The sequence below is a fragment of the Mandrillus leucophaeus genome, unplaced genomic scaffold, assembly GCF_000951045.1.
Source record: "Mandrillus leucophaeus isolate KB7577 unplaced genomic scaffold, Mleu.le_1.0 Scaffold1251, whole genome shotgun sequence".
In the NCBI taxonomy this organism is placed as follows: Eukaryota; Metazoa; Chordata; class Mammalia; order Primates; family Cercopithecidae; genus Mandrillus; species Mandrillus leucophaeus.
This window is the reverse complement of record NW_012100888.1, coordinates 603,279-626,313: the sequence shown is the minus strand read 5'-3', so window position 1 is coordinate 626,313 and position 23,035 is coordinate 603,279. Positions and strand designations below refer to the sequence as shown.

General features: G+C 37.5%; 1 protein-coding gene across 3 annotated transcripts in view; it reads right to left on the bottom strand.

Annotated features, from left to right (window-relative positions):
- Nucleotides 1-7,655: 7,655 nt before the first annotated feature.
- Nucleotides 7,656-23,035, bottom strand: part of VBP1 (von Hippel-Lindau binding protein 1) — a 36,300-nt gene continuing 20,920 nt past the window's right edge. For all 3 annotated transcript variants that reach the window (XM_011971955.1, XM_011971954.1, XM_011971956.1), the window contains 4 exons: nt 20,069-20,135; nt 18,903-19,001; nt 11,118-11,256; nt 7,656-8,708 (listed from right to left, as the gene is read on the bottom strand). In XM_011971955.1, the coding sequence (XP_011827345.1) occupies nt 8,638-8,708; nt 11,118-11,256; nt 18,903-19,001; nt 20,069-20,135 (376 nt within the window). In that variant the 3' untranslated portion in view covers nt 7,656-8,637. The remainder of the gene's footprint in view (nt 8,709-11,117; nt 11,257-18,902; nt 19,002-20,068; nt 20,136-23,035) is intronic.

The window sequence follows — 23,035 nt, the reverse complement described above, 5'->3', positions numbered from 1 at the left end:
AAAAGAAAAATTACCTTAAGAAAACAGCAACTTGAACTTCTACCACAAATTCTCAGGTGACCTGGCACTTTGGAACCCACAACAGAATGAAAGCTGGCAAGCTCTACACTTTAATAGAAGACCCAAAGATTGCTTGATTTTCCAAAATATCAATTGCCATCTCATCTGAAGTTTTGAAAACATTTTTTAAAATGTATGTTGCTCTGAAATACTTTACATATACTAATTGTAATTCTGTAGAAATATTTTCTGGGGTTGGAAGGAGACTTCCCTGAAGTGGGCAGGTTAACAAAAGTCATATTAAATCGTGTTTATAATATTTAATATGGTTGATAATTGCCATAAGCAGTGTTCAGTAATTCAGTACAGCCTGCCACTTTTAAGTACTAAAATACTGGTATCTATTTGCCATTATTCAGTAATAATCTAAATAATTTTGTCTCATCACATATGTAGTCATGCATGAAAAGTTTGAGCTGCCCAGTACTCTGATCATATCCCTCCCCCTTAAAAAAAAAAAAAACTTTTGAAGGTGTGTTCTTCTTATCAGCTTTTTAAATGATCCTTTCCTTGGTCATTAGTATCAGTAATCCGTTTTCCCTACGGTTACTGGATTTCTCCCAGAACTAATTTGGGCCCCATCTACTTTCAAAAATTTCTGATGTAACTAACTTTTCACCAAGGAGAAATGGGGCAGGTGGAGGTTAGGGGCTGGGGTAGAGAGATGTGCCATTGGATATATAAGGAGGCGGGTGTGGTAGGGACCAGAGAAGAAGGGAAGGGGCTCAGTCCTTAGTTTCCAGCTTTCCTGCCTCTACCTATTTTCAGGGCCAGACTCCCATCTCTGCTTGCCTTTTGTCTTCCAGAGTCATCTTTGTTTTGGGACTTGCCCACTCCTTCCCTAGGATAAAATTTATTTTCTCTGGACTTTCTTCCCCCAACATCTGACCTGCACAAACTCTAGCCAGAAAAGTTAAAAGAGAAAGTCCTAGACCATGGTCATCTCTCAAATAACCAGAGTAATGACCCTTTCCTTGGTCATTAGTATGAGTAATCAGATTTCCCTATAGTTGCTAATTACCTGGATTTCTCCCAGAATCAGTTTGGGATCTGGTGGCTGAGGACCAAGTGGAGAAGAAAAAGGCAACTGCAGTCCACTTTTTATTTTTATTTTTAAAGGTTCAGAGGGTACACGTGCAGGTTTGTTACATAAATATATTGCATACTGGTGATGCCTGTGCACCACACTGTTTAATGCATCACTGGTATCAGTGTCTCAGTGTGACCCGAAATTAAAAAAAAGGCAGCACGGCCATTTTACTCTGGTATTGCAACCAATAGCTACAGTAAAGTTGAAAATTGGTTAAAAATCTAACACCAATGAAAATTTAAATACCTAGGAATACATTTAAGCAAGGAAGTGAACGATCTCTACAAGGAAACTACAAAACACTGATGAAAGAAATCAGAGAAGACACAAACAAATGAAAAAACATCCCATGCTCATGGATCAGGATAAATATCATTAAAATGACGATACTGCCCAAAGCAATTCACAGGTTCAATGCAATTCTTATCAAACTACCAACATCATTTTTCACAGAATTAGGAAAGACTCCTAAAATTCATATACAACCAAAAAAGAGCCTAAATAGCCAAAGCAATCCTAAGCAAAAGAACAAAGTTGGAGGCATCACATTACCTGACTTCAAGTTATACTACAAGGCTACAGTAACCAAACGAGCATGCTACTGGTACAAAAATAGACACATAGATCAGTAAAACAGAATAGAGAACCCAGAAATAAAGCCACATGCCTACAACCAGTTGATCTTCAACAAGTGCTATGGAAAATGGCTAACCATATGCAGAAGAATGAAAATGAAGCCCTCTCTCTTACCATAAACAAAAATTAACTCAAGATAGATTAAAGACTTAAATGTAAGACCTGAAACTATAAAAATCCTCAAAGAAAACCTAGGAAAAACTCTTCTGGACATTGGCCTAGGCAAAGAATTTATCACTAAGACTTCAAAATCAAATGCAGCAAAAACAAAAATAGACAAATGCAGCTTAACTAAAAAGTATCTGCATAGAAGAAATAATCAACAGAGTAAACAGACAACCTACAGAATGAGAGAAAATATTAGTGAATTATGCATCCAACAAGACTAATATCCAGAATCTATGAGGAACTCAAATCAAAAAGAAAAAAACCAATGACATTCTTCATAGAAATAGAAAAAATAATCCTAAAATTTATATGGAACCACAAAAGACCCAGAATAGCCAAAGCTATCCTAACTAAAAAGAACAAACCTAGAAAAATAACATTATCTGACTTCAAATTATATTACAGAGCTATAGTAGCCAAACAGCATGGCACTGCCATAAAAAACAGACACATACACCAATAATTGGGAGTAGAATAGAGAACCCAGAAACAAACCCACACACCTACAGTGCAGTCAAATTTCTTGAGCAATACCCCAAAAGTACAGGCAACCAAAGCAAAAATGGACAAATAGGATCACATCAAGTTAAAAAAACAGAGTCTCCCATAAAAGGAAAACTCCAGACCTTATGATTTCATGGGCTGAATTCTACCAAACATTTAAAGAACTAAAACCAATCCGTTTCAAACTCTTCCAAAAATACTGAAGAGTATATTTCCACACTCACTGTATGAGGCCAGCATTACCCTTCTCAAGAAAATACTAGCAAACTGACACCATTATCAAGTGAGGTTATCTCTGGGATGACAAGGATGGTTTAACATATGCACATCAACAAATATGATATACCACATTCGCAGAATGAAGGACAAAACCCTATGATCATCTCAATGAATGCGGAAAAGGCATCTGACAAAATTCAACATCCTTTCTTCATTAAAATTCTCAACAAATTAAGATGGAATGCATCTCAACACAATAGAGGCCATATTCAATAAGCCCACAGCTAACATTATGTTCAAGTGAAAAGCTGAAAGCTTTTCCTCTAAGATCAGGAACAAGACAAGGATGCCCATTCACCTCACTTCCATTCAACATTGTGGCAGAAGCGCTAGATAAAGCAATTAGTAAAGTAAAACAAATAAAAGGCATCCAAATCAGAAAGGAAGAAGTTAAACTGTCTCTGTTTACAGATGACATGATCTTACATATTGAAACTGTAAAGATCCCACCAAAAACTGTTAGAACTAATAAATAAGCTCAGGAAAGTTGCAGGATACAAAATCAACATACAAAATCAGTACTACTTCTATATGCTAACAATGAACTATGTGAAAAAGATATCAAGAAAACAATCACATCTACAATAGCCAAAAAGTACTTGGAAATAAATTGAACCAAGAAGGTAAAAGTCTATACACTGAAAACTGTAAAATACCAATGAAAGAAATTGAAGAAGACACAAATAAATGGATAGATACCCCATGTGCATGGACTGAATAATTAAAACTGTCAAACTGTTCATACTTCCAAAGCAATCCATAGAATCAATACAATCCCTATCAAAATTGCAATGACATTTTGCACAGAAATAGAAAACAATCCTAAAACTCATAAAATCACACTCTGATTTCAAAATCAACTACAAAGCTATAGTAATCAAAACAGCATGGTACTGGTATAAAAACAGACATGTAGACCAATGGAACAGAATAGAGAGCCCGGAAGTAAATCTACACATTACAGCTAACTCATTTTCAACAAAGGTGCCAAGAACACAAAATGGGGAAAGGGAACGTTCTTCAATTAATGATGCTTGGGGAACTGGATATTCACATACAGAAGAATGATACTAGACTCCTATCTCATTCCACATATGATAATCAACTCAAAATGGATTAGACTTAAACGTAAGGCCTGAACCTGTAAAAACTACTGGAAGAAAACATAGGGGAAAACCTTGATAACATTCATCTGGGCAGCGATTTTTGGGGATGTGACTCTAAAAGCACAGGTAATACAAGCAAAAATAGACAAATGGAAGAGATTGTTATCCACTGACCTTTTACTTTTAAATTTTTTACTTTTACTCTAGAATCCACAGCTTTGGTCTAGGGAGAATAAACTGATTCAGTCTAAGATGGTTGTACTTGGAAAATCTGGAAAAAAAATCCTATTTGGTCACTGCCTACCTGTATATCAAATATCCACGGAAGGCAAACAGAGTTGTCACACAATCAACTAACACATAAAATTATTTGAAAACCATAATCAAGAAGCATGATCCTTTATAAAGAAACTGCTCAAAAATACCATGCACACCAGGTCTATCCTTTTTGACATGGCTACACCTAAATCTGACATCAGACAAGAGAGGAACACAAATACAAGTATATCCTCTAGTTAAACTTCAGAGCACAAGCCATGATTTTTCATGTGCAGATGAGATCCTGGGCCATCTTCTCCTAACCAAACAAGAAAAGTAACTCTGTGCACATAATACGTGAATCAACTTCTCCATCCTTGGACACTTCCAATCTCAAACTGGTACCTTCTCACAACTGGTCATACAAGCAGTTCTCCCTGAGTACAGAAAAGAGTATTAATATATAGGAAATATGGTTAATTAGCAGGCCTAACGATGACACTGGTCATAGTTACAAAATTTCAAAATAAAAAGTGTGAAAATGAAAATTTTAGTTATTGCCTAGTTTGGGCCACAAGCCTTAAAAGCTTGCACTCTGCATTAACTTCATAGGTTCACTAAATTTATAACATCACTTGGTTTTGAGTTGAGAAAAACGTTTTCAGATCCATTTATTAAGGAACTTTGGAGATTAACTACTTGGACCGCCTGGCTGTCTTTCACCTAACTCAGACAGAAATGTTTCCATCTGACCCTTAAAATTTACTAAAGACAGTATTACTACATTTTCCGCAGCTATTAGCTAAGAGGCCTTACAAAAGGAACTGAAAAGGGAAGCAGGCCAATGACAAAAACTGGGCCATGATTATGCAAGATTCAACAGGTTATGACTGAGGTGTTTCAAATCCCTTTCTCCTTTGAGATTTGGCACTGACGTTGGATAGCTTTCTAGCTTGGTTCCCCTGGAAACCTGATGAAGGTAGACCACCAGCTGTGTGACAAGAGACTGCTTCTGGTAAAACGCTCAGCGAAGCATCCTCTGTCCAAGCTAGGAAGGCTGCAAATGAATGTAAACACCTGCTAGGAGTCACAGCTTGGGCTCCAAGAGTGCAGTGTACAACTTCTTCCTGGGCCTTGTCCCTAGCCAGAACCCAAGGATGCTATATGCACAGGGAACTGTTAAAAAGAGGGTGGTCCCTTATGGCTTCTAAAGTCAAGGTGACTCCTATGTCCTTTTGTGCAGTCTGTGGGGACTGCCAAGATAATTCCCATAGAACTCTGCCTAAAGCCATCCTCTGGCATGCTGTCTTGCCTGCCCAATGTCCTTCAGAGCAAACTGGTAACAGAGGCGGCCCTTCCATGTCATGGGAGTTTGTGTAGTTGAACCCAGCACCAGCTGTGATGAGTGCTGCCCTAGCACTCAGGAGTGTCTTAAGAGGCAACCCCATCCCACATTAGCACCAAATTGTCATAGCCATGACTATCACAAGAGTATAGGATTAGAACCAATGAAGGCAAACCTTTAAAAAATGGTTTAAGATCTTTAAAGACATCACTGAAGTTTAAGGCTGAGAATAGCAAATATACAGAGAAAGGCAGAGCGTTCATTCATTAAAAAATGGAACTTAACATTTTCCCCAAACTTAGCTATCACTAAGTAAAGGAGCAAGGCATCATGGTATAGAGGGGGAAATTTTCCCAGAAGCAAGGAAATGTGGCTCTCATTCTGACTGTGCACATAGCCGCTGTATGGCCTTGAATAAGGTGCTTCTCCCTACAGATGTCAGTGTCTTTATATGGAAGAGGATGGGTAGTGGGAGCAGGGGATGAAGGAAAGCACAATTGAAGTATGGGAAAAACATGAATTTAGAAAAATGTTACATTAATAACAGCTGGAACAAAGAAAACACAAATTTGGCTTGTGTGTTTTAAATTGTAAAACCTGCAAACAAACACCTATGATTCTGGGCTTTTAAAGTGAGAACAAAAACAACTTCTTAAGTTTTTGCCTGTTGGTCTTAGTTAATAATGCTTCATTCAATTCGCAACATACCCGTTCGAAAACTCATCAGCCTCACAGCCTCTATGTCAAACAAGTTCTACCTAACTAAACAGTACTTTCAGTTAACCCCAGGTAATGAAATGCTATGATCATTGACTCCATAATTCCATTGGTAATCTAGTCTCAGGAAAAACCTTAAATATAGGAAGAAGTCTCATGTAAACATAAACTGCTCAGTTCTTTACTTACAATAGAGAAAAAGTTTCAAAAACAATCCACAAATTTCATGCTAAGAAAGTAGGATTAAATAAAGACAAAATCATTTCAGCTATGTTTTCAAAAAACCTATGCACATAAAAAGAAACAGAATACATAGAAATGTCAAGAGGGGACTGCAAATAGAACATCTTTTTTTCCAGTTTTCTAAATTTTCTTAAATGAACATCCATTTTATAATGAAAAACAGTTCAATTTAAGTTGCATTTCCAACACATTTCTCAGCATCAAGTTCTGTAGTCAATCTTTTGCCCATATCCTCTCCTAGTACGCTATACTAATATTAAACTTCAAAATATGTCAAATCAGGATGGTTATGTTATTCTGAAAATGTAAACCACTCTAACAGAAATTATCTGGCAGAGGTAAGATTTAAATATCTTTCATTTAATTAACAGAGCCTAACACAGTTCCTGACACATAATGGGTGTTTTTAAATACCTGTTAAATAATTACCTTAATTTTTGGCCTGTAATTCATATCTCAAAAGAGTTTTGTTTCTTCATAGTCCTTGTAATTACCTAAAAATCCATATTCATACTTTCAAAGACAAAATGAAGATCTTCAGAGCAAACCATTCCTGTTCTAATATTAACAGGAACATTTCATACCAATATATACTTACCATAATAAAGTTTGGGGGAAATGAGCACATACAATATCTCAAGATGCTTACAAACCTCAAATTCTAAAATACGAGAATTTAAAATTATGAAAGAAAAATTCAATCAAGGAACTTTTGTTATATTTTCAATGAACTTCTCAATTGTTTGCAGATCTGTACTCCTTCCAAAGGGATTTTATGTTGTTTCTAGAAATATAAGAAGTTATTGGAACATGCTAGTATATGTACAAGTAAACTTTACAAAAATGTGAAAAGACCCATGATAACTTTAAAAAGGTGTATTGTCTGAATCTCCGTGTCACCCCAAAATTGTTATGTTAAAATCTTAACCCCCTAGGTGATGGTATTAGGAGCTGGGGCCTTTGGGAGGTGAGTCTCATCACGATGAGATTAGTGCCATATTAAAGAGGCCCAAGGGAGCTCCTTGCCTCTTCTGCCACGTGAGGGCATAGTGAAAAGGTGCCATTTATGAACCAGGACACAGCCCTTACCAGATACCAAATCTGCCAGCACCTTGATCTTTGACTACCCAGCCTCCAGAACTGGGAGAAATAAATTTCTGCTGTTTATAAGCTCCCCAGTCTATGGTATTCTGTTGTAGCAGCCCAAACATAGTTAGACAAAGAGTAACATGAAAAAAGTGCTCTGCCATAGTTTTAGCATCACTGTTTTAATATCATGAAATACAAGTACAAAACATTGTATAAGTATACTTTTTACTACACGGAGATGAACTAATACATTTATGTTTTTATCAGAATCTATATCACCCAGCACTGACCAATGTACTAGGAGCTTTCCACAGGGATTTTTTTTTTTTTTTTACTATTCCTATAAGGTTTTATTATGAATAAAAAAGCTCACAACTCTTTTCAGCCATTGCAGATTTACATTTATCTTAATATTCCTGTTTAAGATGCTTTGGAGAACTGTTAAGAACTACAAAATCACCTTAGGAAGAGTTTTGAATTAGTAATTTTATTTCACGTTGGCCAAGATCTCCCTTATGTTGGCATTGCAAAGACACTGCACTTATCTGAGGTTAGAAAAAATGTTGTCTTAATAGCCCCCTTACTGTGTAACAAGGCAAATTACCATTTCCTGAAATGTCCAGAATATCAGAGTAGATAGTTATTTGTTAAGCAGTGAGTCATGAAATCCCACTTACAGAAGACAACAGCAACAGAGGACCACTAAGTCCTAAACACACCAAAGAAAAACAAGTTTACAAATATTCAAACTGTCTGTCTTCTCTACATCTAAAACGGTTTAACCATCAAGTGAGAGTAGCATAAGCCAATTAGAAAGGGAAATAGCAAACTGTGCTAGTGTCCGACATTCAGCTTCCATAGCATGTCTCACAGTTTTCGGCCATTTCAGCTAAGAGTTTTCTTATAACAGGCAAAAATAATGATTAAAATACCATTAGCTTTGCTGAGAAATGTGAAAAAAAAAAACCACAATGTCAAAAATATTTGAAACTAATTTTGTTTTTATAAATAAATAAAATGGTGTTTATCTTTTCTTAAAATTCTTGCTGTTAAAACATTCAAAGTTATGTCAACCTGTAAGGATAAAGGGGTATTTAAGATAACATGTTTGGAAAACTGAACCACATTTTTAATTGCCAGCATTATGCTTTATTCTTGGTAGAATCATCCTTGTTTCTTCTTTTTACATCCCAATTATAAACCCTGGCCATATCTGCAAGAATTGTCAAAGAAAATGCAAATGCAGTTCTAAAGATAATGCATGCAATGACTAACTATTCACTCCACTTGCACAATGAATCAAAGAAACAGAAATCACACATACACAAATACTGGTAACAAACAGTATTGTTAAGACATCCTGCTATAACGTCAATTGCTAGGAAAATACTGTAATTAAACTCTATCAAAACTAAGGACTCAAATCAACAACTGTTAACCAACTGTTTACTACGGTATTAGTCAACTGTCAACTAGTCAACTATGATATATTTAACAAATATGTACTAGACACTCTCAATAGTTTTAAAGACAGTCCCTCATCCAAGAAATTTCAAAGACTGCTCAACCTATATCCTGCCATGTAATATTTGTATTAGTACAATTATCAACAATTTTATCTCTTACTCTCCCTTTGGCTTAATAAGTTTGTTAAGCATCTACTGCGTTTCTGACTAGGCGCTGTACAAAGCCCTGAATAAGACAGGTGAAGTCCTTTCCCTCATGGAGCTTAGACTCCAGTAGAATAGTCAATATGACAGAGACTGTTCGCCCTAGCTCCCTCACTTGTCTGTACACCTTCCTTTCCTACCTTTTGCAGTACTAACAATAACAAATGGCATTTAACTAAACTTGTAGGACTCATCTGAGAGGATTTCCTCTCTTTTGGCTCCTGTACCCATCTAAGTCACTGGATCCTGTTTTTTCTCTAACGTTTAATATCTTTTCCTTTCCACAAGCACCACCGTCCTAGACCCTCATCATCTCACAGCTGGATGAAGTTTCCACACTACCCGTCAGATGATGATGATCAGTGCACTAGGCCCCAACAGGCCTGCCTTCCCTCAGCCAACCATGAACACCTGCCACATGCTGCACACTGGAAAAGAAGAGAAAGTGCAGCTCCTACATTTGAAGAGCTCATGGTTTGGCAAGGAAAAACTAAGCAGTATGTGTTAAGCAAGCACACAAGAAACACTCTGAGGATCAGAAAATGTTCAGGAATGCTCTGATGCTTGAACTGAGATATTTAGAGTAAAAGGGTAAAAAAAGAGCACCTCCTGTAAATATGTGAAAGCCATTCCAGTTAGGAGGAACAAAGGGTAGAAATACAAAGGGTGTGGCACATTTGGGGAGTGTGTACAATAACTGATTGGAGTTATCTGGAACCTGGAATGCACTGGGGAAAGTCAAGAAGAGGTCAGTGGCATGAGGTGAGACAGGCTGGGGTCACTTCACAAGAGTGCCTATATGTATATCTTGTAAGTAACAAGGAACTGTTGAAATATTGTAACCAGAGGAATAAAAATGAGTGACTTAGTAAATTCATACTAGAGATAGTGGGCAGGACAGATGGAATGAAAGGAACCTAAAAAGCTACTGAGTGCAGGTTTTGGAGTCCCAGAACGAGAACAGTAATGGTCAGAGAGATTTATGAGGGAAATTTGATGTGAATCTGGTGATCGATTTGTTATTGGTAGCGAAGAAGAGAGAAGTGTGAAAGGTGACTCCCGTGATTTTGTCTTGGGTGACTGTGACAGGAAGTAGGAGGAAAAGACAGGCCAGAGAAGAAAGGCAAAGAGCTTGCCTTCCCTCTTGACCAGAATACCCCACTCCCATCTCTTCTCTCTGCTGATCTTTAAATCCTATGCTGCCTTTAAAAAAGCAGCCTGACTTTTATCTTCTCAACAAAGCCTTCTTTGAACTAACTCCAGCCTACAACTATCTTTCCCAAAGTTTAAATTGCCTTGGTGTTGCATATGTTAACTTACTTATAGTTTGCTATGAATTATCATTCAGCTGTTTTACATGTACAGTTCTAACAAACAGAGAAAGACACTGCCACTCTTTTCTAAAATTGATTTTCATGCCCCATATGGCTTAACACAGTTGCAGGAACATAGGAGACCCTCAACAAATGCTTGTGAAATTAAACTACTTAACCAGTTACAAAGTTGTCTTGGGAAAATATTTGGAAGAAAAATACTCATTCACCTATGTGAATTTGCTGTTTCCACATCACATTTCAAAGTCACTAATCTATCTACAAACTTATTTAAGTACTAGTTCCAAATATCTTATTTACTATCTTATAAAATCTATAACCTTATGTTAGCCTAATAAGGAAATTCTTCCCACTAAAGCAATGTAAGAAAGAATGTGGGAGGTTTTTTGCATTCTAATTTTTTTTAGTTCTAGGGTACATGTGCAGGATGTGCAGGTTTGTTACAAAGGTAAACGTGTGCTGTGTGGTTTGCTGCACCTATCAACCCATCACCTAGGTATTAAGCCCAGCATGCATCAGCTATTTTTCCTAATGCTCTCTCTCTGCCCACGAAAGAATGTTTTTTTAAAAAAATCTTTCTCCTTTTTTTCCCTTGCTTTTTGTTTTAAGAAAGGATACTGACTTCTGTGGTAGTAAATTGATCTCGAAGAAAGTCAAGGTCTTCCTCAAGGGAATCAAGATTCTTTGTGGCAGTCGATAAATTCTTTTCCAACAATGCCTGAGCTTCATCAATATCATATTCAAGCATTACATTAGCCTGAAGAGAGAAAGTCATGACAATTACTCAATATTTACACAGAGCTTTATAGGTTAGAGTAAGTGTGGGCAAACTACAGCCCTCAGGTCAAATCTAGCCTGCTGCCTTTTGTTGCAAGTTAAGTTTCACTGGAGCCCAGCTATTCTCTTCTCAGGCTTTCATACCACAGTGGCAAAACTGAGTGGTTGAGACAGAAACCATGTCATCTACAAAACCAAAAATATTTACTATTTGACCTTTTACAGAAAGTTTGCTGATCCCTTGGTTAAAGAATATATTTACATACATTGTATCATTTAATCCTCAACCCTGCTGAGGCCAAAGTTGTCTTCTTCACAGTTAAAGAAATGAAAGCTCAGGTTGCCTTGGCTGGCATAGCTAGTGAGAAAATGGGAGAATCAGGATAAGAAACCAGTATGTTTAGATACAAAATTCTATCTTTCTACTACCTCCATCGTGACACTAAACAGTGTTAAGTTTGTATCAATTTAAATAAATTCTGAGCTTCAGATATGGTATTAATTTAAAATTTTTCAAAGACATTTTTTATCATCTATATTTGACCAGGTAAGAAAGACAGCTAGCTTTTACTTGTCCCTTCCTACTACTTCTGACAGATATTAGGGATTAAGGCAAGGTAATGTGTCTGTCATTCTGAAGATCCAGTGTTACTGCCAATATTCAGGGATGCATGTACCCTGGAATTGGGAAGCCATACCTTTTACAGCTTTGAACTCCCCCATCACCTGACTGACCACTGGGCATTTCCTAAACCATTTTCCTCATCTCACAAATGCAATCTTAAAATTACTCAAAGGATTGTTGTAAGGATTAAACAGGACAACATGAAAGTATATGGCACAAAGTAAATGCCAAATAAATACTTATTGACTGAATAATCCAATCCATAATTAGAAAACTGTATTAAAGTTCAGATAGGACGAAAATATTCAACATAAGCAAAGACTGAACATAAATATAATAAGAATCCACAAAGAAAAAAACCAAAGCAGGGGACACAAAAATTTCTAAATCCTTCATTTCAATAAAATGTTCCTGAAATGTGACACATGCACATACTACACACACACACACACACACACACGCACACACACACTGGGTGAAATGACACACAAAATGAAATGAAAAGGTACACTGTATACCTTGGGGAAATAGACCCAAAAGTCTTTGAGCATCCAGGCAAAAAGAACACATCACTCGGAAAGAAATCAGTTTGCCATTACACTTTTTGACAGTGATGCTTTACAATAAAAGAAAACGGAGCACTGTACAAGATGCTGAAGGAAATAAAATGTGAGTTTAAGATATTATATCCAGCAAAACTGAATCTCAAGTACAAAGGCCACAGACAAGTTGTCAGCAACATGAGATAACTCAGGGAATATCATTCCCATAAATCTTAAGGCAATCTACTTATCAGACGAATGAGTAACATACAATCAAAATGACTGGGGGGACATCAACATAAAGACTATGATGTGCATTCAATATTTACACGAAGAACAAAGATAAATGAAAGACACGAGAGACAGCAAACGGTATATAATGGCTCTGTGCTCCAACAATATGGGAACAACCTTATAAAGAATGGGTAAGGACAGGAAGAACATAAGCAAAACTGGCAGTAGTAACAGTGTTGGGTGGTGTTATTCTAAGAATGCTTTGTGTGTGAATAGTAATGTTGTCTAGTTCAATTCTATCACCCTTGGTATTTCTGAAAACCAGGATTCTTGATATAGAAGAAACAGGGGGCCCGGGCACGGTGGCTCACGCCTGTAATCCCAGCACTTGGCAGGCTGAGATCGTGTCACTGCGCTCCAGCCTGGGCGACAGAACAAGACTCCGTCTCAAAAAAAAAAAAAAAAACAGAGGAACAACTACAGTGAAAATTCTATTGTCCTGAATTTGAATTGGAGGTAACAGTATGATTTCATGAGGTACACACATAGTAACCTGCACCTTTGTACACAAGTTTATGCAGGCTAGCTATATCCTACTGGTTCTATTTCTCTGGTTGAACCCTGACTGATAACAGATTCGTTCACTTACACTTTGCTTTATGCAGTTTTCTGATTTTTTTGTTTATATTTAACATTATATACATATAGAAAAGTATTCATATCACAAATATATAGTTTGATGTATTTTCACAAACTTAACACATTCATGGAACCAGCATCAAGATCAAGGACAGGTTATCACCAATACCCCAAAGCTTCCTTGTGAACGCTTCCAGTTACCACCAGCACCCCCACCCCAAAGGTAACCATTATCCTGACTTAGAGCATAGTTTTGCCTGCATTACAACTTTACATAAACAGAATGACACAGTATATGCGCTCTTTTGCGACTGACTTCTATAGTAGGCAAGAATTATGGCTCCCATAACAGCTGTCCCATTCTAATCTCTGGAATCTGTGACTCTGATGAGATATTTACATCTTTTGTCAGAGTTGAACTTAATATACAGACTGCCTAGATAGGCCTAATTTAGTTATATGAGCACTTAAGAGCAGAGAACTTTTTCTGGCTGGAAGCAGAATGAGAAGTTTGAAAGATCTGAAGTGTAAGAAAGACTAGTCATATCACTGCTTTGAAAATAGAAAGGACCACAAGCCAAGGATTGCAAGTGGCCCCTAGAAGCTGAGACTGACTCCTGGACAATAGGCAGCAAGGAAACAGGGACCTCAATCACAGAGAGTTTTGCCAACAACGTGAATAAGGCTGAAATCTAATTGTCCCCCAGAGCTGCTAGTAAGGAGTACAGCCCTGTTGACAATTTAATTCTGGCTTTGTGGGACCCTGAACAGAGGACCCAGCCAAGCCCATCTGGATTTCTGACCTATACAGCTAGGAGATAATGGATATTGTTTTAAGCCTCTAAGTTTGTGGTAATTTGCTATGCAGTTTCTTTCACTCAACCTTGTTTGTGAAAATCACCCTTGTAGTGCTGGTGTGTAGCAGAAGTTCATTCCTCGTCTGTACTGTATAGTATTCCATGGTCTGAACACATCATGATTTAGTCATCCATTTGACTGTGATGAACATTTGGGTTGTTTCCAGGTTTTGGTTACTACAGAGTTGATGTGAACATTCTTACACCTTTCTTTTAGTTAATATTTATACATTTCTTATATATAGCAAGAGGCAGAAAGAGATGGAGACAGGCATGGAACTGCTGTGGCGTAGGCAATGCATATCTTCTGCTTTAACAGACACTGCCAGTTTCCCCAGCAGCTGTGTCCATTTACACCTTCACCAACAGTAAATCAGTGTTTTCACTATTCCATGTCCTACCATCACTTAGTATCACCCTACCATTCCGGTGGGTACACAGTGAGATCACATTGTGCTTTTAATTTGCATTTCCCTGTTTACTAATGAAGTGGGACAACTTTTCATATGTTTACTGGCCATTGGGAGGCCCTCTTTTTGGAAGTCACTCACCCATTATCCTGAAGAGTTACTTATCTTTTTCCATGTTATCCTTAACAAAAAAGTTTTCTAAAAAATTTAAGTATATAAATATTAGGAAAAATAAAATGTTTGCAGATTTGGTGAAAGGAGTATATTGTTAAGATAAAATTATAAATATCTGATAAAGTTGATTACATTAAAATTTAAAACTTCCAAGAGGTACCACAAAAGACAAGTGACAGATGAGAAAAAGTATCAGCAAAATTAAGAGAAGACTCTGCATCCAAAATACATAATATGTAAAGAAGACCTAAATGTCTGTCTGTCTATCTATCTATCTATCTATCTATCTATCTATCTATCTATCTATCTATATATAAAGAATCCAACAGAAAAATGGAGCAACAACACAATCAGGAAGGCAAACAGAAGAGGAAATACAAATGAGCATTTTTGTCATACAAAAACCTGTAAGATGATAATATTTTCACGTATAAAACTAGCAAAAATCTACATATGTGGGTGAGACTGTTAATAAAAGGGTATTTTTATATACTGTTGGAGAAAATGAAAATTGGTAGCCTTTTCTGGAGAGCAATTTGATAGTATTCATCAACATGTTAAATGTGCATACTCTTAGACACAACAATTCCATTTTAAAGCAGCATACAAAAATATGCCTTTGTGTACAAGTCTAGATGTGCAAAAATATTTACTACAGCACTGCTCACTCTACAAGAAACTTTAAAACAATCTAAACACCCCTTGACTTGGGAATATTATCACATAGCCCTACCACAGAAGAGTAAGCCAACAAAACCAAGGAGGCAAACTCTGTGTCTACTCACAAATAAAGACATCTGTGCTATTAAGTGAAAAGTCAGGTGCTGAACAATATATATCCCATTTTTGTAAAAACAATTAACAAAATCCCCAATATTTATGTACGTACAGATGTACAGACATGATTAAAAGTGGGTACATCTGGGGATGGAGGAGTAGCCTGCTGCTTTCTATTGTAAAACTTTTTGTCCTATTTGCTCTTTTAACCATTAGCATGTATGAACTCTGATAAAAAACCAACAAAAATGTCATTCACCCAAGAAAAATTTTTACTGAGCACTTATGTGTCAGGGAACCGGTAAATACACCAATCAATAACATATCAGGGAGTGCTAAGTACTTTGAAGGAAAACAGTACAAGATAAACAGGGTGAAACCAAGGAATGCTGACAGACAAGCCATAGCAGGTCCCTGGGGGAGCTAACAATTGGAACTGAGAACTCGAAGGATTGAGTGTGAAGAGCACAGAAGTAGAAATGTGGGGCCACACTGGCAGGTTCCAGGAACAGTTAGGGGGCCACCATGGCTACAGCAGAATGAGCAAAAGAATGAGCACAAATGAGTGCTGAGAGGGAGTAGGGCCGTCCTGTGGAAAGGATACCTCTGTATTCCACCCTTGGTGACAGGGAAACCACTGGGGTCTTGAGCAAAGTGGAATGATCCGACATGTTTTAAAAGCATTACTCTGGCAGCTTAAGCAGAGGAAAGAGCTAGAATAAAGGTTCTGAAGCAGAGCCATCCCCAGCATGCTCTAAGTCCGGCAAGAAGTCCAAGTGTGGTCAAGCAAGGAAGTAGGGCATTAGGTAAGAGAAGAAGAACAGAGAGACTGGACACGGTGGCTCATACCTGTAATCCCAGCACTTTGGGAGGCCAAGGTGGGCAGATCACCTGAGGCCAGGAGTCCGAGATCAATCTAGCCAAAATGGCGAAACCTCGTCTCTACCAAAAAATTTAGCTGGGCGTGGTGGCACATGCCTGTGATCCCAGCTGCTCAGGAAGCTGAGGCACAAGAATTGCTTGAGCCCAGGAGACAGAGGTTGCAGTGAGCTGAGATCACACCACTGCACTCCAGCCTGGGTCACAGAGTGAGACTCTGTCTCAAAAAAAAAAAAAAAAAAAAAAAAAAAACAGAGAGAGAAGTAACAGAGAGTACCAGGATGTGCAGGAACTTGTCAGCCACTCAAAGAACTTGGACTTTTCCTTGGAACATGATAAGAAACCATTCAAAGATTTTGGGCAGAATAATGGAATGACCTGATTGAGATTTCAAAGGATTAATCTGACCACTGTGCTGGAAAGGCTTTGGGAATTCCAGCAAGGGCAGAAGCAAGACAGTGAATTAGGGTATTATTACAGGTTAAAGAGTGTCACCAAAAAAGATACATTTAAGTTTCAACCCCTTATACTAGTGAATGTGACCTTATGTGGAAGTAAGGTATTATGGATTGAATTCTGTCTCCCCAACAAAAAGTAAGTTGGACTCCTAACCCCCAATAGCTCAGCATGTGACTTTATTTGGAAATAGGGTCTTTCAAAAAGAGAAATTTGGACACATGCATGCACACATGTGAAAATGAAGGCACAGATCACAGTGATGCTTCTACACATCAACATGCCAAAGACTGTCCGCGAACACCGAAGCTAAGAGTGAAGGCTAGAACAGATTTTCCCTCACAGCCCTCAGAAGGAATTGACCCTGATTCTGGGGCTGATCACAGACTTCTGGCCTCCAGAACTGTGAGACAATCCATTTCAGTTGTTAAACCCACCCAGTTTGTGGTACTTTTATTATGGCATCCCTAGAAAACTAATACAGACATTATTCCCACAGTCCTGGCAAGAGACAAAGGTGGCCTGGACCATGGTAATAGCGGTAAGGAAGTGAGAGATAGTTGGTTTCTCAATCTATTCAGAAGAAGGAACCAGTGGGGTTTGCTGAAGAACTGGTTGAGAGATATAAAATAGAGAAGAGTCAAAGAAGACTCAAAGATTTTTGTTCTGAGCAACCAGGCAAAAGATTCTGCCATTTACTGAGATGGGGAAGATTGCGGGAAGTGGGAAGTGCCAGTCTATGAGTGGTAAAATAAGGATTTAAGCATTCAAGAGGAATAAAAGAAGAAAAACATGAAAAGAGCAAGAAGAGCTCAGCAAAGAAAATGAAGAGAAAGAGAAACAGAAGAACAGTTACGAAAGACAGAGTAAAAGCAACAAAATAGAATAACTAAAAGGGAAAACACAAAGTCATGGGGAAGCAGCCAGAGGAAGTCACACAAAATGAAACAGATCAAATAACTGAAAACAGAGAACATGATAGGTACTGAAAATAGATAAAGGAGATCCAACATATGCATATTTATTATTCCCAAAAGATAATAAAAGAAATGGGGCAAAAGTCACATTCAAGTACACAACAGAAATTATCTTTCCTGAAATAAAGTAACACTTGAATTTGTGAATCAAAAAGTCATGCAATTTCTACAAAAAAACTGAATACAGAAAAATCATTCAACCCTTAGACACTCAGGTATAGTTGCTATGCTTCAAAGTTATTTTTTAAAAAGCCTTAGTGATAAATACTGAATCCTTCCTTTCAAATACAGAACTAAGTGTAGAAATTATGATTGTAGAGTGAAATGTAAATGTTGTACAAACTTTGAGCAAACCTCCTTGGGCTAATCTAGAGTGCCTCTCCGGAGTGATTCTACAGGACAGCAGCTAGGGGAAATCCTCCCAGTAGGACAGATGGTAGAAGTACACTCGGCTTGCTACTTTGTATGAGAACTCGCCTGAGGTAACAAGATCCATGGACAGGTAGCTGGATAGTCAGAGGACTGAGAAGAGCAAGACAGGTAAATCACAGATAAGCTCAATGAAATCATTGAAAACTGAAATATATGCTTTTAAAAAATAAACTCTAACCTCAAGCTTTTTGTAATACTCTTTTTCCCCTTAAATTCAGAGGGACCTTTCTAGAATTATTAAACTCTTATGGGAAGAAGCATTTATCCAAAGTTCAGCAGTACCTTCTATTTTACTTCTCTTGCTCTTCCTCCATTATATTTAAGAGAGATAAAGCATTAATTGGAAGAGAAGCAAGGTTTGTTTGATCAGTTTTATCTTGATTGGGAGAGACTTCAGTATGTTTTTGCTGCAATCTTCATCGCACTCCTGATTCTAGTCAGTTTCTAATATGAACCACTTGAACTCTGCCCCTGTGTCCCTTCCACAATCAAAAGGAGATGAACACTTTCACATCTCGAGCAATACTATTAAAATACTAGCAAATACTAGCAAAACCAGTGTGCTTGCTGGAGAAAACACACTGGTTTACAAATATATCAGCTGTGGCTATAACATTTACTTACCCCCAACCACAGACACACTTTATCAGTAGGAGGAACTGAAGCTTTGCAATACAAGTTATCTGCCAGTAAGAATCTGGTCTCCATTGAGTTGGTAGACTCCTTCAAAACAAAAAAAATGACACTACCATAAACAGGTCAGTTTGATATCAAGGTTATAAAAGAGAGATCACACAGTTGAACCTAGGACATTTAAAACAGTACCATCATGCAGGTTAAGTGTAGCGGTAAAAGAAATGAATGCTAGACCCAGGTGGCTGGGTATGGACTCTGGCTCAGCTACTCACTAGCTGTACAAATCTGGCACCTCACTTAACTTTTGTGTCTCAGGTTCTTCATCTGTAAAATTAGGATTATAACAGTCCCTACACCTATGAAGTCAGTGATAAGCACTGAGTAACACATACACACACACCCCATCGAGTGCCTGACATACAGAGAAAGCGTTATTATAAGAATTAGCCATTCTTCTATTATTTCACTGGTGCTTCATGCCCAATCAATCAGTTGCTGAAGTCTTACAAAGTTCACCACATATTAAAATGTACTAGAAATAGTTATTCTAACAGTCAAGCAAAATTGTAAGCGCACACACAATCTTTTAAATACAATATGCTTATGAGATTTAATCTTTACAACCTGCTTTTATTTAATGAATACTGGATTAAGACTTAGAAGACTCTCAAATTCAGTTCTGCCAGTAACTAACTACATAGACACTGGTCAAGTATAACCTCTCCGTAAGCATTTCCTCAACTATGAAATGAGAACCTGAAACAGATGATCTCTAAGATTTTTCCCAGTTCTATAAATCTTGGACTAACTCCTTATTCTTAGGGAGAAAGACAACAACAAAGAAAAAACCCTAGATGCTGCTAGACATTTTCTTTGTACACCTAAAACAATTTCAAATTGCATTTAAGTTTCATAAGTACTAAAGATAAGCAAAATAATCCAAGTGTGGGCCCTAGAATTAAACCTGACTTTTGGGGGAAGGCTGCAAAGCCACATTTGCTACAGAATCACATCATAACATTAGTGTATGTGCTTAAGAAGGCAGACTGGACTCCACAGCACAGATCAAATATCAGTGACCAAAGAGTCAAAGAAGACGAGTTTCTGCTGACATATCCTAGTTTATTCATATTTACAAATAAAAATGCACTTACTTTTTTCTTCTGCATGTATTTTAGAATTTCCAAAGTCTGTTTAATTTCAGGAATCTGACCTTTTAGCCTGTGAACAAGAAAAAGACTAACTTAGTATTTTGCAGGCAAAAATAAACAACAGGGCATGGTCTTACTAACTTTGCATTTTCTACTAATGTGTTCTTGAGGACTATGTACAGATATAAAATACTTAAGATATTTTTAGATATGAGATAAAATAAGATATATTTATAAAAATAAAATATTTAATGAAATATTTAAAGAAAATACATTTAGTAAAATATTCATAAAATATTTAAAGTATAAATACTTAATAAAAATATTTAAGATATACTAGCAAATGTTTATGGAATGCCTATTCCATGAAGACAAAGCTCTGTTCTATTATGTCAAATACCCCATTGTTATTTAACATTTCTAGAGCAGACTATATTCCACAGAGGTGATTCATAGGTTCTGCATTTGATTAGAATGACATTTTAAATCGATTAATTTAAAAACTAAATTTAAAAATAACATGGATTCAAAAGTTATATTCTAAAATTGAAGACACCAATCCCCTAACCAGTGATGCACATAGCTGCTCCTGGTGTGTGCATTCGGTATACACACATGCACATCACAGTCAGCTAAATGCCAGGCAAAGCACAGTGACACCTTCCCAGTATGTGCACTTGTCACACTGTGAAAAATGTACACCATCATCTGAATGCCAAACACCCCACATTATGATACAGTATAATTTGGTGATTCTTTTTAAGCTTTGGGTACTTCTTCCTTAAATGCTCTTCTTTTCAAATTAGGTAACAATCATTCTTAAAATTATAAATAGATCACTGATTTAAACATAATAAATTAAAAAAAACAATGATGGACATGATCTGACTGATCCGACTTAATGGATAAGTTATATGATGGCTACTAGCAAAAGGCTAGTAAGTGACTCCCAAATGCAATCAACCTCACTGACAAGAACATAAAAGAAAAACATAGTATGCTAAAAACATTCAGTCAATTAAAGAGAGAAAACAATGACACCTTTTTTGTCACTGGGGTTTAGTTCTTTATGGTGATTAGATGCATGTGTTTTGCACGGCGATATATGCAAAACAGTTATAGGGTCTCTGTCAAATCACAATGTAATTTCTAGCAAAACAGACTAAGGATATAATAACAAAGCTCTGGTTCTTTCAAGGTAAATTTACTAAATATTATTAGAGACCAGAATGTAAACAAAATTTAAACACAACAATGAAAATGAACTTATTGCGTCACATAAAGGAAGTCACTCCATGTGTGCAGGAGGTTGGCAGGGCAAATTTACTACACCCTGTGCTACTGACCTGGCAAGAAATGTGTTAAATGAGCCTGCTGCTTAAAAAAAAAAATAGTGTCATCATTTGATAATACAGTCCAGTGAATAACCTAGAAACACCTGGCATTCATTTTTTCACTACAATTCAATCTGGATGCCATAGATTGCTCAAGTTTGCTTATTTTTGTATGGTATGTTCATATAGGTAAACACCACAAAGATGTTATACACTTGTAAAATATGTGATACACATACAACATAAGGAGTATGTTCAGATCAAGATTTTTTGGTCATGTAAATGACTTTTAAGATGCATTTTGTATATATAAATATTATATGTAATACATTATAAAGCATATTAATCAATCAAGCAGCTGCAGCCCTAGCTAACTTAGGAACCAGACAACCAATGACATTGTACGTGCCCAAGCAATACACTCCTCCCTACCCTGCTTCACCTGAAGAGAAAGTAGCTTGGCTGGGCAGAGTGATTCACGCCTGTAATCCTGGCACTTTAGGAGACCGAAGCAGGTGCATCACCTGAGGCCAGGAGTTCCAGACCAGCCTGGCCAACATGGTGAAACCCAGCCTCTACTAAAAAAAATACAAAAAAATTAGCTGGGCATGGTGGTGCATACTTGTAATCCCAGCTACTTGGGAAGCTGAGGCGTGAGGATCCCTTGAACCCAGGAGGTGGAGGTTACAGTGAGCCGAGATAGCGCCATTGCACTCCAGCTTGGAGTGCCAGAGCGACACTCCATCTCAAAAATAAAAACCAAAGAGAAAGTAACTTGCCTGAACTGTGTGTTTACAGTCCTGTTTTTTCTTTTTCAATTAGTTTCACCCTATTCGTGTGTATCCCTAAACAAAATATTCTTTAACATTGGTGGCTTCTGACCTTAATTCAAATGGTCTCATGCTGTATGCATTTTTCTGGGGTTTGCTTTTATATTATTATTATTTTATTTTTTTGAGATGGAGTTTTGCTCTTGTTGCCCAGGCTAGAGTGCAATGGCGTGATCTCGCTCACTGCAACCTCTGCCTTCTGGGTTCAAGCAATTCTCCTGCCTCAGTTTCCCGAGTAGCTGGGATTACAAGCATGCGCCACCAGGCCCGGCTGATTTTTTATTTTTAGTAGAGATTGGGGGGGGGGGTCTCTCCATGTTGATCAGGCTGGTCTCGAACTCCCGACCTCAGGTGATCTGCCCACCTCTGCCTCCCAAAGTGCTGGGATTACAGGTGTGAGCCACCGCGCCCAGCTGGGGTTTGCTTTTTAAACTCAATCAAGATCCTAAGATTTGTTCATTCATTTTCACTGCTGTGTACTATTCCATTACAAATATAACAAACACAACTTCTTTATCTACTCTTCTGTCAAAGGGCACTTCTGCCAGCTCCAGGTCATTGTTATTGTAACAACAATGGAAACCTCCAGGTCCTAGGAGGGGCTAGAGCTGTGAAAGGGGAGACAGTAGCTTAGAAGGAAAGTGAATCAAGCCTTCAAAAGAGGAATAAAGCTAAAAGAAAATGTTCTAGCTGTGTTCCTTTTCTCCCTCTGAACTGCCCCCAGGGAGTCACATTACCTACCTCATCACTGCTACACGGCAGAAAAATGGCAGAATTGGCTACTGGCAGGGGGAAGGCCAAGTTAG